At 46.0% G+C, this 19,652-nt stretch overlaps 1 protein-coding gene across 4 annotated transcripts in view; it reads left to right on the plus strand.

Annotated features, from left to right (window-relative positions):
- The first annotated feature begins 472 nt into the window (after positions 1 to 472).
- The window catches only part of VCL (vinculin), a 111,099-nt gene continuing 91,919 nt past the window's right edge, over positions 473 to 19,652 (plus strand). For 2 of the 4 annotated variants that reach the window (XM_034777601.1, XM_034777603.1), the window contains exon 1: positions 700 to 867. In XM_034777601.1, coding sequence (XP_034633492.1) covers positions 700 to 867 — 168 coding nt within the window. Of the gene's footprint in view, positions 868 to 19,652 lie in introns of all 4 variants that reach the window. The other 2 variants (XM_034777600.1, XM_034777602.1) reach the window with 2 other exon arrangements.

Here is a 19,652-nt window from a genome sequence, read left to right on the forward strand (position 1 = left end):
CAGGAGTAGGAATTAATCCACCCCCCAGCTCCCTTAGAAAACTAGCGCCTTAAAAGTAGCGGCCAACTACACAGCTGGCAACACCATCCGCTGGTGCATTGAGCCTAGCAGAAGCACCAGACCCCGCCCCGCACCTACTAGCCCGTCAGCTGGAGCCGAGTGACCAGCTGACCGGGCGGGGCGTTCCCTCACCCTCACGCTTTTAGAATCCCGCACTCCCGTCTCCCCCTCCCGAGTTAACCCAGGCTCTCCGGCTTTAACCATCTCCTTATATGGACACTAGAATGTCTGACGTCATCCAACTCTGGGAAACCAGAGCCTATGCAACCAAACTTGGTTGGGAAAAGCGGACCGGAGCCGTTGGAATGTTGATGGACGCGAAGCCGCAGCCATTGGGAGCCACCGGCAGGGCTCTGCCATTGGGCGGGAGCAGCGAGTGGGCGGGGAAGGGGAGGGGTAGGTTGCACCGGTTGAAAGCCCCCGCCGGGCTGCGGGAGGCGACGAGTCAGTGGGTCAGGCGTTGCTGAGTGAGGAGATCGGCGAGTTCGAGTCCCTCGGCTGGCCGAGCCGGGAGTTCCTATCGGGCCGCTGTAGTTTTTCCGCGGCGTTGGTAGGGGAGCGGCGCCTCCGCCGGAGGAGAGAGGTTCGCCAGGAGTTTGTCCAGAGTTCGGGCTCCGGCCCCCTCGCCACGCCGCCGCCATGCCCGTCTTCCACACCCGCACCATCGAGAGCATCCTGGAGCCCGTGGCGCAGCAGATCTCCCACCTGGTCATCATGCACGAGGAGGGGGAGGTGGACGGCAAAGCCATCCCGGACCTGACCGCCCCCGTGGCCGCAGTGCAGGCTGCCGTCAGCAACCTGGTCCGGGTGAGTGTGGGACGAGGACAGCCGGGCACCCGCCTGGGAAGGGCTTCCCGCGCCAGCCGCTCCCGGGCCCGGCTCCCCTGCCTCGAACTTCCCTCTCTGCTTAGTACCAACCCCGCTCGCTCCCTGACCGTGTCTTTCCTCAGCCCCCATCCCCTCACGCTCCTCCTCTCCCCCCTCACGCTCCTCCTCTCCCCCCTCAGCGATACTCCGTGTGCCCTAGTCACCCGCCAGCTCCCCGCTCCTCAGGGCCTCCAGTCACTCTCCTCCTGCCCCCGCTCCAGCCTCCTCAGGGTGCGGTGAGAAGTGATAGCACCAGCCACAGAGCCACTCGCTCTGATCCTGCTCTTCCAATTCCTCCCTGTCACAGGCACTCTACAGCTCTCCCCTACGTATGGGGGACAGCTCCAGTCCCTCTCTGTCTTATTTTCTTTAGCCAGGGTTTATCAAATCTCCCCACTCAATACACTTTGCATCTATATTTTACATTCACATACACACACAGTCCACTCACAGTAACGTGCTCCTTTCTGCATGGCAGAAAGATGCTGGCTTCCTAAGTGGTGAAGATGTTTCAGTTCAGAAATAATTGGGTCCAACATTGAAAAGCTTTTCTTCGGTTTTTATTTTAAAAATACACCAGATTCTTTGTTTAGTTCTTGTTTGCCCCTTGAGTTGTTTTGTGAGTTCTGCTGATTGTTCAATAGCCCCATATGCAACAGTTGCTTGAGATCTTAATGGCCTAAAAATTTATTCTTTTTTTATTTTATGCGCTCTGTTCAGAGGCAGTAATGCACCATAATTATTGGTATCTGCATCATGCTTTCCATATGGTGAAGGATACATTTGAAAACCGCTGATGAATATCTTTGACCTGATGATGCATAATCAATCTCTTAGTTTTGTCAATAAAGTGTTTACCTCTGTTTTGTAAATTGCTTTCTCCCTGAGTCCAAGTGCTGCTTTGATGTGATAAACTGTTTGTTTTCTTTTTTTTAAGTGTGTAAATCAGTAATGATATTCGTGTTCCTTTGTAGTGAAGAGGGTTGCATAGTTAGCACAGCTGTTGGTATGTGTGGAGTCAGGACTTCTTGTTTGTTTCAGATAAAAAAGCTGGGATTGTGTTTTTCAACAATGAGTTACTGCTTCCCAAAATACTAACCTTACCTAGAAACAATGAAAAGTCAATTTTAATCTTTGATTTTTTTTTTTTCAGTGTTACCTTCAGAGCATTTCTTTAACAGTTTGCCATGTCTTAGTTGCTAACTGACCTTGTGTCTGGGAAGTCCAAAAGACTGGAAAGTATTAAAATGTTTTAATTGGATTTCAAATACTGATATTAAATTATATCTAAAGAATAACAAATTACAGACCGGCAACAAACATGCACGTTTTGCTTTGTAAATCATTAGGTTGCTGTACCATTTCCTATTTCCACAACTCCCTAGAGATTGCACATATCTCTTCCTCACATATCTGTGGCTTTATAGAGAAGAGGAATTACTCCCATATCACATTCAATTCTTCATTTTGGTCATTAATCTTTTAAGATGCTCATAAAAAGAAATTTCTGCCTTGTCAATACAAGTTCTTTAAAAACTGGGACACAACTCTTTCCCACCTTCTAAGCATTAATCTGCACCAAAAAATCCTAATCCTGTTGTCCATTTTAGAAAAGACTTTTATACTACTTTTAATGTGGTACTGCAGCAGAACACAACATCTACCCTGGAATATTAACTCTACTCCTTTTGTACATACAGATAAATATTGGATGACTGCTATACTAATGCTTCAGAAAATAAAACAAAATCTATTGTTTAGATTGAATGTCATGCCAAACAGGACTGACTTTCAAGCTCAGACCATGGGGCTGCTGGGAGATATAGGGGAAAAATACGGCAGGAAGGCCTCTAGAAAGGATATGTGGATTGTGCGATTACAGGCCATCGTAATGCCCTAGGAGTGCCATACGGTACTTATTACTGTGGTATTACTAGAGCCTCGCAAATCTGCGGACCACATTTGCGGATTGGATGAGGATATAAATTTTGTATCCGCCCGCAGCTCTAGGTATTAGTACTCCCTTTTAACTTTAACTTTATACATTGTAGCAGTACCTGTTAAGGAAAGAATCTTGGGCACAGAGTTTTAACAATAGTGATGTATTCTCTGGAATATCTGTGCTTTTTACTTAGCTCCCTGTGGGCAAAGGAATTTAGTGTATAGGCTCTGAGGAGGTGAACCCTAGGTGTCTGGGGTAGTTATACGCACATTTTTCTTTCAAGGAGAATTTTGCAGTGAAGTTTTGTGGTGTTCACTATGTCAAGCTAGTTTGATTTCACTTCATTATGCAATCATTTTATTATGGAAAGAACTTTAACTGGATAAAAGTAGATTCTGTTGGTAAAAGTCACAAAATGAGATTCTCTTATTCTTGACTATTAACACCACTAAATTTGTCTTCCATTTTGGGCTGTGGCTATGGGAGGCATCCCAGCTTCATTTAACAAATAGTTGTCCATTAGCTATATGGAGACCACCAGTCAGGGATAAACCACTTCCTCCCCTGATGAACCAAGAGATGCACCCCACCCATGTACCTATTCGCTACACCAATACTGACTTGGATTCTAAATACATTCTATGGGTGGCATACCCCGAGATCACTTATTCACTGATGCTTTAAAAATTCCCACACCCCAATCTGGGTCTGTGCTGGTTATGTACTATGTATGTATCTTGTGAACCTTGTAACCGATACTTGTAATCTCTCATAACTCAAGCCTGACCCCAGATGTACAGTACCTTTCTTCTTAACTTATGTAAACTTGATTTTAAACGTTAGCTTTTATAACAAGTACGGTTTCTTCCCTGTGGCCATGTGGCTTTGGCTTGCTTCAAAAATACAGAGCAACTAGAGGTAGTGTTGAGTCAGAAAAAGAAGGTGCCTTAGGTGTTCTAGAAAATGTTCTACCAAACCCTGTTGTGGAGAAGGAACTAAGTGGTTTGAAAACCATTTGATATGAGATGCTGTCAGAGGGTAAATGTTAAGTAAAGTTGTAAGATGTGTATGTTACGGGATAAAGACTTAAAAAAAAAACATATGCCAGAGGATGCATGGAGACGCAGAGGTTTGGACTCCTGAAGGGACGCTCCACCCAAACTGCTCTTTAGGAACATTGTGTGTTTGAATTTGAAGACTCAGCAGCTGGAGAGAGGGAGTAGATTCATCTGTTGGCTCCTGTGGCTGGAGAAAGGAAACTTTTGTGAACTTATGCAGTCCCTATTACAGTATAAACTAGGAAGGTTACTGAAAGTTTATTGATCTGTTTGTGTTGTTTACTCAAGTTAAATAAAAGTTTAGTGTTTTGTCAAACTTAAAAGTTTGAGGCATAGTCAATTGGTAGGTATTTAAGAGATCTGCAGGACCCTTGACATAGTTAAGAAAAACCGCAAAGAAGCAGCCCAATATTTACAGGCAAGTGTCCTGAGATGAAGATGGAGGGATAAAAAGGCTCAGCTGATAATGTGGTGACATTGCAATTGAATAATGTGTGTGCCAAGGAAGTGGCAGGTTGTGCCACTTGTCCACACTCTGGAACTTCCATTGCTAATGTCAGAATTTTTACAAAAAATTCTAAGTGTAATCAACACTCATAAAGAAATCACCTTGAAGTTGACCTTTGACAGAACATCCAGTGGGTTACTAGCTAGAAGACTTATGCCGTGTACTATCAATGCTCAGATCTCATGCGGAGTGTTTGGAGAGAAAGGGGTGGCTGAAGCTTCTTGCACAAATGTAGTATTTTTGTGGAGTAAAACGAAGACGATGGAGAAGCTTCAGTTTTAGTACACGACTGACACAAATTGAGGCAATACGCACCTCTCTAAATTAAGCAGTCTCTCTGTAGATTGAAGAAGTAAGTGCTATAAGTAGTTTATGTTAGAGGGTTTCCTTTGCTGCCAGTGGGCTAAAAACTAGAGTCCCATGAAATCCTTTCTGTATAATTTTTCAGGAATTTCTTGTATTATCCATCTTCTTTACCCATCCAGGGTTGGGTCCTGTGCCAGTGGGGTATGTGTGGAAGGCTGTGGTGGGGGTGGTGTTGCAGAATGAGCCTGCCCCAAACTCACCCAGGAGCTGTCGCATGCTGTTGGGCCCCGCTCCAGGCATTGCAACCTGGCTCTTGGGGGTGATAGCATTGCCCAAGTTTGGCCCAGCCACCTCTCCGTCATGATTACTGGCCCGCTGGCCCAAACCTGAGTGGGACTCAAGGAACAGGAACTGCTGCTGCAGGGTGAGTTTTTTGTTGCATGTTGCTTTAATCACTGGGTTTTGATTTATTTGGGGGCTCTCTTAATAACTGTGAAACAGAAAGCTTAAACTGAGCAGTAACTGGTGTGGTGAACAGGCAAGTGTATTTGACAGCCCTATTCAATTTATTTGCTTTGTAAAACGAAGTTCAAAATTCTAACTTCGGTCAAACTTGACTGGACAAAGTTTAGCATAATGGTGATGGATAAAATGAGTTTCTAAAACTGAGTCACTAGTTAATCTACCATTTTAAGAGAAGTTATAGTACTGTGAAAATTACCTGTAATTAGGAGGTAGTTTAAAAAAATAAGCTTTGTGAACTGTCTTGCTGGGAAGTCTTTGGTCACGGACTGGTTTCTTCATAATTACCTACACAGAATTATTGCTAGGCTGTGAATCTGTAAATGTATCTTTCAGAGCTAGTAAAACCAAGGTAAATAAACCGTATGCTCAGACTGAATTTTATTTATAAGTGCATTCAACTACTAGTTTGTGCTGTGTTCTGGATTTCTATTAGTATTTAAGCACAGTGGTTTTTAGAGTTAAAATAATTGTTTTGCAGAATTGAGGGAATATCTTTTAGCCTTTCAGCAACAACCCCAAATGAGCATAGAAGGTTATTATACATCAGTAAATGTCTCATGAGAGGTTGTAGATATCTTGGCCTGCAGCTGTGGTAATTTGAATACTTTTCCTTTGTACATACTATATAGCAAAAGAGTAATTATCTAAAATTGATTAAGCCAGTTCTAGCCACAAATATTTATCAATCATAGATCAATGGAGATCAGTGGTGATTTCTTCAGTAAACACGGCCTTTAGATCTCTGAAAGGGGTGTGTGTGTGTGTGTGTGTGTGTGTGTGTGTGTTTGCGTTTACTCCAGAAAAGACCATCTTAGGCTTTTAGAATTAAATGACAGCTTCCTTCTACAACTAATACCTATTGTCTGGGATATCGGGGTGGGCGGGGGAGGGTGAGGGGAATGTTCCATGACTAGAACATGTGTGAGAATGAAAGGTGCTGATACTGCTCATGAGATGTTTCCCACACTCTAAGATATACCCTTAATAGTTAAAATAAAAATAACATTACCCAGAGAATATCAGTTTTATCAATATAAAGTGCTGCTTCTTGCCCTGTCCCCCACAAAAAGTCATCAGTTCTATACTCTTCCTGTTCTTCCTCCGTTCTATCAGTCCTTGCAGCCTCTTGCCCACTGTCTTTTAAATCATCATGCTTTCCCTTTCCCAGTGCCTCACTTAGGGCTTGGCTGCACTTGCAATTTGGAGTGCATTAAATCAGCCCCAGGCGCCCTAACTCCTGAGGTGTCCACACTGGCAAGGCATGTAGAGTGCCCAGACTCCACGGCTGGAGTGCCCCTGGTAATCCACCTCCACGAGAAGCAATGAGCTCACTACGCCCTGGCTGGAGCACCTCTGTGCTAGTGTGGATGCCCTGGTCTATTAATGTGCTCTGATGGGCCTCCAGGAAGTGTCCCGCAATGCCTGTTCTAGCCACTCTGGTCATCACTTTGAAGTCTACTGCCCTGCCCTTAGGTGACCAACTGTCAGACCCGTCCTTTAAATTCTCTGGGAATTTTAAAAGTCCCCTTCCTGTTTGCTCAGCTAGGCCTGGAGTGCTCTCAGTGCATCTTTCCAGGTGACCATGCCTCCACACACTAGGCGATCCCCAGTATAGAGCAATGGCGAGGTGCTGGACCTAATCAGTGTTTGAGTGGAGGAAGCTGTCCAGTCCAGCTGTGCCCCTGCCATGGGGAATTATGATACCTATGGGCAGATAGCAAGGGCTGCGGTAGAAAGGGGCCATGACCGGGACGTACTGCAGTGCAGGGTTACAGTGAAAGAGCTGCAGAACGCTTACCACAAAGCGCGGGAGGCAAACTGCCGCTCTGGTGCTGCCCCCACGACCTGCCGGTTCTACAAAGAGCTGGACAAGATACTTGGGGGCGACCCAACCTCCACTCTGAAGAGCATCATGGACACTTCAGAGGCTGTGGCAGCCCAGAGTACAACAAGGCAGGAGGAGGAAAGTGGGCGTGAGGGTGCTGAGGAGGAGGGGGGCCCAGAGCCAGAGGACGGACCGGCATCCCTAGATGCATGCAGCCAGAAGCTGTCTTCAAGCCAGGAGGAAGGTAGCTGGTCGCAGCGGACGGTGTTTGTGGAAGAACAAACAGCAGATGAGGTGCCCGGTAAGCAGCTTTTATTTTGAGACGGGAGTTGTTGGGTGCAGGCTGTTGGGGCAAAGAGGGTTGCAGAAAGAAGGGTTAGGGCTGCGTGCATGCCTAGATGTGGAATAGGGCGTTGATGTACTCTCACATCGTGGTAATCGGCCTCTGTGATCTCATCGAAGGTTTCATGCAGAAGCTGGGCAATCCGCTTGTGCACGTTCCTTGGCAGAGCTACTGTGCTCCTTGTCCCAGTAAGGCTAACGTATCTGCGCCATTGTGCTGTGAGGGTCAGGGGGACCATTGCTGCACACAGGCAAGCCGCATAGGGCCAGGTCAGAAGCCGCATTGTTGCAGAAGACCTTTCCTTGCTTCCCAGGTCATCCTCAGCAGCGAGATACCTTCCAGAACAAACCCATCCTATGGAAAATGTGGGGACCGTGTTCAGTATAGGGGTCCCCTGCAGCTGTTGGCTCTCCCCAGGGCACAGGACCCCAGAAGACAGTATGGCCCTGGAACAATCAGTCCACTCTTATGTCCGCTCAGCTTGGGACAGGCAGTTTGTGCTAGTGTGTGTACTGTGCTTGTCTAGAAGTTGGGCCGAATCATTGCTCTGTCTAGTGTTAACAAAGCTGCTTCTGTTAAATGTTGCATTTTGGCTTTACAGATGCAACCTTGAGATCCCAGCCGTCCTTGTTATCAATGGCCGAAAGGCTGCAAAGACTCAGGAAGCGGCCGCGAAGAAGCAAGGAGAACCTTCTGCATGAAGTCATGCAGCGGTCCCTTACTGAAAATAAAGTACAGGAGTGGCGGGAGACCGAAAGGAGGGTCCACCAGGAGAATGCGGATTGCCAGCAACAAACCATGGAGCGGCTCCTAAGCATTATGGCGCACCAATCGGCTTTGCTGCAGGCACACATATGGAGCAGATCCATGCCCGCCACCCCCTCCCCCGCAGCCCTTGTCTCAAAACTCTTTCCCTTATGCCCCCAGGTCACTGCCAACCCACTTTCCCCAACTTCCGGTTTCTTATCGCCACCAGCTGCCTCCAACACCTTTTAGCTTCACTGCCCAGCCCTGAAACTATGACCCTTACCCACTGCACTCGACCCCCATCACCATGCATTTTAGCCAGCCTGAAGTACAGAACTCCTTGCACGGCACTCCAGACAGGAAGGCGGAATATGATAACAGGACGTATGGAAATCTGATTGTTCTGTTCCCCACCCCGCCCCCTTCCCTCCTCCCACACAGCACAGATGTGTCATGCCATATGTGTTTCTCCAGCAGTTGTTTCTTTTCAATAAATTAATTTTTTGGTTTTAGAAACATTCTTTATTGCTTTAAGTAAAAGATAGCATAGCCCAGGAAAGCAACAGGCACTGGTACTACGTAGCAAACACAGATGTCTACTAGTATTGGAACCACTGCACTTCACTCCCATGCAGGGCACCGAACATTACTGGTGGCTTTCAGCATCGAATTGCTCCCTCAAGGCATCCCTAATCCTTATGGCCCTGCACTGGGCCCCTCTAATAGCTCTGGTCTCTGGCTGTTCAAATTCAGCTTCCAGGCATTCAACCTCAGCGGCCCATGCCTGAGTGAAGCTTTCACCCTTCCCTTCACAAATGTTATGGAGGGTACAGTACGTGGCTATAACCATAGGGATATTATCGTCGGCCAGATCCAGCTTCCCATACAGACAGCAGCAGCAGCCCTTTAAAATGGTCAAAAGCACACTCAACAATCATTCTGCACTGACTCAGCCTGATGTTGAACCGCTCCTTGCTGCTGTCAAGGCTCCCTGTGTATGGTTTCATGAGCCATGGCATTAAATGGTAGGTGGGGCCTCCAAGGATCACAATGGGCATTTCGACTTCCCCTAGGGTGATCTTCTGGTCTGGGAAGAAAGTCCCAGCTTGTAGCTTCCTGAACAGGCCTCTGTTCCAAAAGATGCATGCGTCATGCACCTTTCCAGACCAGCCTGCGTTAATGTCTGTGAAACGCCCATGGTGATCCACAAGCGCCTGGAGAACCATTGAGAAATATCCCTTCTGATTTATGTCTGGTGCCAGAATTGGAATATATGTGCCATCTATTGCCCCCCTGCAGTTAGGGAAACCCATTTGTGCAAAGCCATCCACAATGTCACGCACATTGCCCAGAGTCACAGTTCTTTTGAGCAGGATGCGATTAATGAACCTGCACATTTGCATCAAAACGATTCCAATGGTAGACTTGTCCCCTCCGAACTGGTTAGCAACTGATCAGTAGCTGTCTGGAGTAGCCAGCTTCCAGATTGCAATCGTCACACGCTTCTCCATGGGAAGGGCAGCTCTCAATCTTGTGTCCTTGCGCTGCGGGGTGGGGGCGTGCTCAGCACACAATCCCATAAAAGTGGCTTTCCTCATCTGAAAGTTCTGCAGCCACTGCTCGTCATCCCAAACTTGCATGACGATGTGATCCTACCATTCAGTGCTTGTTTCCCAAGCCCAAAAGCGGTGTTCCATGATGGTGAGCATGTCCATGAATGCCACAAGCAATGTCATGTCATATGCGTTGTCAACATTGTCTGACTCCTCACTGTCACTTTGTAGCTTAAGGAGTAACTCAACTGCAATTCGTGATGTGCTGGCGAGACCCGTCAGCATATTCCTTGGCAGTTCGGGATCCATTCCCGCAGACTGAAAGGGAAGACAGAGTGTGCCGTACAAAAAAAGGTTGAAAGATGGCACCAACTATGGACAGAAGCACAGGTATTGCTGGATGCCCCACGCCTCACCTCCTCCTTCCCACAAGCCTCAGTGCCGGAATGGGAAGAGGTGCTCTGTGGGATAGTTGCCCGTAATGCAGCACTCCGAATGCCAGTGCAAGTGCCGCAAATGTGGCCACGCCACTGCGCTTGCAGCTGACAGTGTGAACACATGGCAGCACTTTCCCTGCTGTTGTCTCCGAGGGCTGGTTTAACACCCGGTGCTCTACATGTGCAAGTGTACCCATAGCCTGAGGCTTCTTTATCTGGCAGCTGTTATTTGGAGCAACAGTGGTAGCACATGGGTTGTCTTGCAGCCTTTGCTGATAGTAGTGTCAGACAGTAGTCTCTGGGTGTGCTGTGATTATTTTGTGGGGGAAGGGGAGGAAGCAGGCCCTCCTTAATGTGTGCTGGGTTGTTGGGTATTGGGGGTACCCTTTGGTTCTTGGTGTTATCCCTGACTGGCAGAGAGGTCTCCTTCAGTTTCTGTGTATTTGTGTGGGGAGTGTCACAAGCTCATAGACACAGTTTATTGATGGATGCACAAGGCTCCCTCCCAATCACAACTCTTCAGACTCTGTGCTGGGGCTTAGCAGACAGGAATAAGCAGCGATAAGGACTACAGCTACAGTGGCTGTGAGACTACCACTCAATAGCTTGTCCCTGTCTCCTGTTTTCTTCATGTGCTTCTGGAGAAGTTGGCAGTGCAGGTTGTGAGAACGATATGGTATGTACGCCTAGAGGCGTTGGTGGGGGACACAAGCAGGGGTCTGCAACCATTGTCACAGTAAATAGCAATAGTGGGCATGCTCAGGTCTGAACACTGTTAATAAACTGAAATGACATGAGTGTTTGGAGGGTTGATTGCAAAACAACTTATTTTCCATTTGTCCCCCGTCTCTCCCAGTTTATTTGATTTGTGTGATTATAACTCCAGTATGCACAAGGCAATCTTAAAGGTTTTTGCAGGGACTTAGTTAGATGATTCATTGGGAAAGCAATGAGTTTGCAATGGTTATCTTTGCAAGGAAAAGGCCTTGAGAATTTTTTAAAAATGGAGGTTCTCCTTTGTGGGCCTTAACAAAGGATGTTTTGGGGGTAACAGAGGACTTGTGCATACCCCTTCCAGCTCATCAGTGCTTAATATTCTTGACTTTTTTTTAACCTGTAGGTGTACAATCTTACATGCGTTAAAAAGTAGAGCCTTGATAAATCTCTGGTACTGGAACATCTCACTAGGATCAAAGAAACCAATTCTTAATCCAATCCATCTGGATTCTGTTGTATTTCTAAAGCTACTGCCAAATGAAAAATAACAGCTTGCTGGAGGAGTCCTGCCTAGCTAATGAGAAGATTAAAAAAAAATTTCACTGTAGGTTTGTATAGCTTACACTTGTGAAATACAATTACTAGATCATATATTTTATTTAAGGAGAGAACTTTTACAGGTGCAACTGTCTGTTTGAGTTTTCTATTCAGAAAGGGGTTGGAAAACATCTGTTTTCCTTCAGTGTACCTGCAATTGCTTGATAATATAGTGATCTTTAGACATTCTCGGTAACCAGTGGTCATCTGTTTTGATCAAGTAAGTTGATATTTTTAGATGAATAGTCAAAAAGAAAGAAACCAGCTTTGTGGTAATGCCGGTACACATCAATAGCTAGTTCCTTGTTTTCATCATTTGGGAGCGATCTGTAAAGGAGATGAATTAATCCTTCATTTGAATGGAAGATAATCTTTTGTTCTGTTATGTTCTATGATTTTTCTTTCAGAAAGGATGGCAGAGAATAGTAAGAAATGGAAGATTTCTTACTTATGACTGTAATTGTCTTTAACTATGTTTCAGTTAGCTAAACAATTAGTGATTGTCTCCTCAACTTGTTCTAGGCAGAAAAATTGGGAACTTTGATGATTGGTAACCTGAATGTGATTGACTGTACATAGCATATTGTCAGTATTCTGAACTGCTACATACTATCCATGTTACAGAAAAATCTATAACTTGCAGCTAGTCTGAGTAGTCATTTGAAAAGCTGTCTTTTAAAACATTTTATTTCTTACCTGTAAACTTTACTGTATTGTGGTGAGACTATTTTCTGTCTGACAACTTTTGTGACCAATAGCTTGCTGCATATCTGATGCAATGTGTGGAAGCAAATACCTATACTTAATTTATAACTGAACCACTGTAGTAGGAGTTGAGTTGTTAGAGCCAGGTTATGTCTGAGGTGGTTGGTAGGTTGAGGATCTGTGTGTGGATTGATGTGGCTTGGTGATAACTTATGGAGTGTCGACGTGAGATACGTACTGCTTTGTAGACAGCATGGGGGGCGGGGGGATTTAAATTCTGAAGTGCCATCACGCTCTTGCTACATTATTATTATTATTATTTTTTAAGAGAATTTATTAAGTTGGCTATGCTGGGCTGGATAGAAAACTGTTCGGAATGTCTTGGAAACTGCAGAATACCAGTGTACTACATCAACTCGCCAAGATGTAGCAGTTTGTTTTACAGCTATTTTTCTCCTTATGGCTGGAATTTGGAGTGTGTAGCTGCTTCTTGAGAAGATTGTGTAATCTGGGTGAACAAATGGTGTTTTTTAACACATGTTGGCCAACATGTATTAAGATTTTTAAGCACCACGTAGCACCTAATTACTAGAGACTTGCATTTAAAAAATGTTAGTTGGTTCTGGTGAACTTTCGTACATGTTTCTAGTTCTCTTGTGTTCCAAATGTGGTGTTAATTTGGTCTGATATTAAAATGTCCATTTCCCCTGTTAGTCCCTTCTTCAAGGACAGGGAACAGTTCATAGCATTCATTTGCTTCTGAATGAGAGTTTGTGGCCATCCACTTCAATTCATCTGATGATTATGCCCAAGATCACTTTTTGAATTTAAGGCAACCTAGGATCTACCCTGCCCCTCCCCCCGAAGCCCCGCCCCGCTCACTCCATCCCCCACCTCTGTCGCTCACTCTCCCCCACACTCATTCACTTTCACCAGGCTGGGGCAGGAGGTTGGGGTTTGGGACGGGGTGTGGGATCTGGGCTGGGGCTGGGGGGTTTGCAGTGTGGGAGGGGGCTCCAGGCTGAGCCTGGGGCAGGGGGTTGGGGTACAGGAAGGGGTGCATGGTGCAGGCTCTGGGAGGGAGTTTGGGTGCAGGAGGGGGCCCCGGGCTGGGGCACAGTGTTGGGGTCCAGGAGCGGTGTGGGGTGCTGGCTTTGGGGTGGGGGTCAGGTCTGGGGGTTGGGGTGCGGCCTTCCGATGGGTGGCACTTACCTAGGACAGCTCCTAGTCAGTGGCGCAGCAAGGCTAAGGCAGGCTCCATGCCTGCTGTGGCCCCATGCGGCTCCCAGAAGAGGCCATTGCGCCCCTGGGGAGGTGGCAGGGGGCACGTGGCTCTGTGCGCTGCCTCTCTTTGTAGGCACTGCCCCCGCAGCTCCCATTGGCCACAGTTCCCTGTTCCTGGCCAATGGGAGCTGTGGGGACAGTGCTTGCAGGCAGGAGCAGTATGCCGAGCCCCCTTGCCGCCCACTCCTCAGCCACAGGGCTGCTTCCGGGAGTGGCGTGGGGCTGGGGCAGGCAGGGAGCCTGCCTTCGCGGCAGCCCCGCTGTGCCGCCGGAGATCGTGATTGACCGGTTGGTGACCACTGGCTTAGACCATAGCTATAGGTATCTTGTTTAATGTTATCTGTTTTTTTTTATATAGTCACATGATTTGCTTGCTTGTCATCTCCTTTTCTGTTACAAAGCTTTTTTATGTGTTGTTTCTAAATGCTTGCTTTCAGTTGCATTGAAGTCCATTGTAAATCTTCTCTTTAAGATGCACCTCATTACATACAGAGTCACTGTCCCTAAGAATGTTTTTAGTCAGGTAACACTGCATATCTTATGGCACTCACTATATTAAGAACATTCATAGCTGAAATGACAGCTGGAACAGAGAACTAGAAATAGACCGAGCCTTATCTCAAACACTAAACAGAAAGCCTCACTTCTCATTATCCCAAACTTAATTTATATTTCTCTAACACAGTATCATTCTTCCTCAGACCATTTGTCATTTTGAAGTGGATAGTTGTATGTCTTTTTTTTCATTTTATAGTGAATTTCCTTCCCCATAAACTTGACATTTCATTCTTCTTGGGGTATAGCCACTGCAGTTATGATGTTGGAGTCATACCACAGATGCTACTTTTAAATATGAATGTATGCAGAGCGGTAGTTTGGGTCACTTCTCCTCTGACTTAGGGATAGTCATTTTTATATGTGGAACAGCTTCAGTTTCAAATGTCCTAGTAGTTTCAGATATATTAATTTCTTTCACAAAGCCCCAGTTGCTAGACAGCTTCAAGCCTTAGATTATAATGCAGCACAGTTGATGCAGAGCCAGCTACTTGGGTCTTTTGTTACCAAGCTTCAAATATTCAAAAGCATACAGGGGTCTTATTCATCAAAATGACTCCGCATACTAAAAGGTTTCGAAGGGAGGGGAAATTAACTGGAAAAAATGGAGTAAACTGGCTTTTAATGCATTAAGGCTTTGATTTGGTGAAGAATTTATGTATAGTGCTTAAGGCCTGCTGAAGTCAGTGAGACTATTCATATGCTTAAATTGTTGCTGAATCGGAGTCTTAATACACAATAGTCTTTGGTTTGTGTTACAGTGGAAGCATGAGGACTGTAAAAATTTAATGCTGAGTTGCGAGTGTTAATGTTCTCCTGCAGGCCCCCGCTCCAAAATAAGGATGGAGAAAGCCAAATAAATATATTATTACTTGAGGAATTGGAAACTTTTTTCCCCCTTAAAGCTAGAGGCCCTACCCTACCTAATTAAAATGTTTCTGTTGATGTATGAATGAAGTTTAAAAAAAGGCCCCACTCATGGATAGTTTCTCTCATGCTCATTCAAACACTGGTAAGCAATCCACTTTGATATAGAGTTCACTCTGCTGCAAGGGGTTTTAATTGCTGCAAAAGGATAATTTCTTCTGGCATTTATCGCTAATTGTAGAAGCACAAGTCTTATTAGGGAGTAATTTAGCATCTTCTTTGGGCAATAAAATAGCTTCTCGGCATGAAGAAAACATTAAGGTGAATTTATTTGGTGTATAAACTGCATTTATAATTTCTTGCCTCTTCAATATTCTGTAATATCAATCAGCCCAGCAATGGATCTGCCCTTATGAATATATTATCTCAGCTTCTCTAGTCAAGGTCCAAAATGATGTATGGAGTCACAATATAAACAAGCATGTCTTAAAAGTTAGGGCTTGCAGTAGACTGGAGAACTGGAGTCTCATAAGAGTACTCTTGGACTCTGTGACCAGCACTCTTAACAACTCAAAAATTGGCTTTGAAAGTCTCCTTAGGTTTAAAGCTTGGAAACAGCTGCATTAGCTCAACCTTTCTCATGAGTTCAAGTCCTAGCTGCTCTGCAAACCCATGAAAAGGCTTTAAACATCTTCTTTCTTGTTTTGGATAGAAATGTCACAGAGGTTGAGCCATTCCTCTAACCATACTCTCCAATTAAATTTAAAGAAATCTACAGGGTTACCATCAGCAGAGTCGGCTCCCATCCTGAGATGAGAATCCATGCTGCTCTTGAAAAAGTTATAGCAAGTTGTTCTAACTTGCCGAACGGTGAAGCTTTGTGCTACCATGGGCTCACAAGGTGCTCCTGATACGCTCTCCTTTATGTACAGTAGTAGTCGGAGGCATATTACCCTTGGACATGGCTCAAAATGGATACCTGCAATACCTTCACTTGCTTCTGACAATTTTTTTGGCTAAAACAATGTATATGAAATTAGTGACATCAGCTAACATTGATGCCTCCAAATGGGAGGCCTCATACCTGGCATGAACTCATGCAAGAAATTGGTATCACTTTTGTGAAGTCACTGACCTTTTTGTGACCTTTGTTTTTTATTTTGCCTTTTTGTGCATCACCTGTACAGTTACTCATATGGACTGCTGACCCTTTGCTCAGTGTATCGTGCATTCATCAATGTGTGGCTAAGGAAGTGAAGGGAGGAAATGGGAGAAGCCCCTAAGGGACTGTCTATACAGCTTTTTGGAGCCCTCGAGATTGATAGACTTGGGCTAGCAAGGCTTGTGCTCGTGCTCTAAATATAGCTGTGCTTTGAAGTTGCAATTTGGACTGGAGCTCTGGCTCTGAATTCCATCTCTCTAGGCTTCAGAGCCCAAGCTCCGGCCAAAGCTGTAACTTCAAAGCTCAGCATGCACAGCTATATTTGGAGTGCAAGAGACAACCTGGCTAGTCCGTGTCTGTCAACTCGGGCTGGGAGGCTTGGTCCCACGGCCTGCAAAATATTGTGTAGACCAGAGGTTCTCAAACTGGGGTGTGTGGAATGTGTTCTAGGAGGCTGAGGGGCGTGAGAAGCTTTAAGGGAAAACAACTGTGCACATTTTACCCACAGCAGTGAATAGGGGTCTACTTAAATCATGGAGAAATCATACATATTTCACAGGTTGGTCAGAGCATAAAGAGCAAATTCTGGGGATGTGTTCGTTCGGTTGTATATTCCATGCCACCCCTACTTCTGAGCTGCTGCTGGTGGAGCCTCTGCTTTCTAAGCTGATCGCTCGACCAGCAGCTGTTGCTCTCCGGCCACCCAGCTTGGAAGGTAGTGCAGAAGTAAGGGTGACAATACTGCCCCCCCCACCCCCAATAGGTATCTCACTTAAAATACACATTACTGTATACTTAAATTTCTCTGTTTGAATCAATGCCTTATGGTTTTTAACATTTAGTGGAAATTGCATGTTGATTTATTTTTTTATCGGTATATGTACTTGTGGGGTGGGGGGCATAAACTACTACAGACACGAAGGGGGGGCGCAATCAAATCAGTTTGAGAACCACGGGCGTAAAGTATTGTAAGTGTCCTGGCTGAGGTTGGCAGCTGCTTTTGGGGAAGCTTTTAGAGAGGATGATCAGCTCTGTTGCTACCACTGAAGGAACTGAATGTTTGTGAACAGTTCACAAGTTTTTAATTTAGATGGACTAGATAGGCCAAAAGTGTTAACATAAACCAGTGACTGTCCAGTATAAACAGTTTTAAACAAGGTTCAGGGTTTGGCATGCAGAGACCTCAGCCTGCTTAGTACCATGGCAAGTACAACATTGAAAATCTGTGTTAACTTTTTATTAAAGATACAGAAAAGGAAAAACAGTTAAAGTACTTGAAATGTAAAGTATTAAGTAAGGCTTTCATTTCAGCAGCATCCCTTGTTCCCTTTCCCTTCAGCTGGCGAGAGTTTTTAGAAGGAAACTCCTCCCACCCCCCTTGTTTGACAGTCTTTTAGATAAAAGATGGTAATAATTCCTCTTTTGGGGAGAAAAGGGAAGTTAGTAAGATGGGCTGGCGCTGTCTGATCCTGTTTCCTGTAAGACAAAACCAGACACGCACACAAGGGAAGAGAAGAAAATAGCAAAGATAGAAAATACATCTTCTGTCTGCTGTTGACTTTCACTTGCAACCTCAGTGCTGGAGAAACACAGGCACAGCACATGTTCCTATCAGCCATGTCAAGATCTGGTAATTTGTACCAGCATCGGGCTGTTGAGAGCATTGCTTTCAGTTGCTTTTTTCTGGTCACAGGCTTGCCAGTAGTGTTACAAAATAGTGTTTTAGCCTTCTAGGCCGCACTCTTATTAGACAGAAGGAAAAAGAAGAGGAATAGGTAAGGGAAGAAATAAGGTGGCGAAGGAAAAGGACATATGGGGGTGGGAGGGAAGAGAGACCAAGGGTATGTCTACACTACGGGATTAATCCGAATTTATATAATTCGGATTTGAAAAACAGGTTGTATAAAGTCGAAATGAATGCGGCTACACTAAGCACATTAATTCGGTGGTGTGCGTCCAAGTACCGGGGCTAGCGTCGATTTCTGCACCGTTGCACTGTGGGTAGCTATCCCATAGCTATCCCATAGTTCCCGCAGTCTCCCGCGCCCATTGGGATTGTGGGTTAAGATCCCAGTGCCTGATGGGACAAAAAACGTCGTCGCAGGTGGTTCTGGGTACAGCCTCACCTCCCTCCCTCCCTTCCTCCCTCCCTGCATGAAAGCAACAGACGGCAGACAACCATTTTCGCGCCTTTTTTCCTGGGTGGGTGAACACTGCAGACTCCATACCACGGCAAGCATGGAGCCCACTGAGCTCAAGACAGCAGTCATGAATATTGTAAACACCTCGCGCGTTCTCGTGGAGTTTATGCTCAGCCAGGACCAGAAAAACGAGGCGAGGAGGCAGCGGCGGCAGCAGCGCAGCGACAAGCATGATGAGGACATTGACATGGACACGGACACGGATACAGAATTCTGTGAAACCACGGGCCCCGGTGCTTTGGAGATCATGTTGTTAATGGGGCAGATTCTATCCATGGAACGCCGATTCTGGGCAAGGGAAACAAGCACAGACTGGTGGGACCGCATAGTGTTGCAGGTCTGGGACGATTCCCAGTGGCTGCGGAACTTTCGCATGCGTAAGGGCACTTTCATGGAACTTTGTGACTTGCTGTCCCCTGCCCTGAAACGCCAGAATACCAAGATGAGAGCAGCCCTCACAGTTGAGAAGCGCGTGGCGATAGCCCTGTGGAAGCTTGCAACGCCAGACAGCTACCGGTCAGTCGGGAATCAATTTGGAGTGGGCAAATCTACTGTGGGGGCTGCTGTGATGCAAGTAGCCAAAGCAATCACTCAGGTGCTGCTACGAAAGTTAGTGACTCTGGGAAATGTGCAGGCTATAGTGGATGGTTTTGCTGCAATGGGATTCCCTAACTGTGGTGGGGCGATAGACGGAACCCATATCCCTATCTTGGCACCGGAGCACCAAGCCACCGAGTACATAAACTGCAAGGGGTACTTTTCAATGGTGCTGCAAGCACTTGTGGATCACAAGGGACGTTTCACCAACATCAACACGGGCTGGGCGGGAAGGGTTCATGACGCTCGCGTCTTCAGGAACACTACTCTGGTTAAAGGGCTGCAGCAAGGGACTTACTTTCCGGACCAGAAAATAACCGTTGGGGATGTTGAAATGCCAATAGTTATTCTTGGGGACCCAGCCTACCCCTTAATGCCAAGGCTTATGAAGCCGTACACAGGCAGCCTGGACAGGAGTCAGGAGCTGTTCAACTACAGGCTAAGCAAGTGCAGAATGGTGGTAGAATGTGCATTTGGCCGTTTAAAAGGTCGCTGGCGATCATTATTGACTCGCTCTGACCTCAGCCAAAGAAATCTCCCCATTGTTATTTCTGCTTGCTGTGTGCTCCACAATCTCTGTGAAAGTAAGGGGGAGACCTTTATGGCGGGGTGGGAGGCTGAGGCAAATCGCCTGGCTGCTGATTACGCGCAGCCAGACACCAGGGCGATTAGAAGAGCACACCAGGAAGCGCTGTGCATCAGAGAAGCTTTAAAAACCAGTTTCATGACTGGCCAGGCTACAGTGTGAAATATCTGTTTGTTTCTCCTTCATGAAAACCCACCCCCTTTATTGACT

The sequence above is a fragment of the Trachemys scripta genome, chromosome 7 (assembly GCF_013100865.1).
Source record: "Trachemys scripta elegans isolate TJP31775 chromosome 7, CAS_Tse_1.0, whole genome shotgun sequence".
In the NCBI taxonomy this organism is placed as follows: domain Eukaryota; kingdom Metazoa; phylum Chordata; order Testudines; family Emydidae; genus Trachemys; species Trachemys scripta.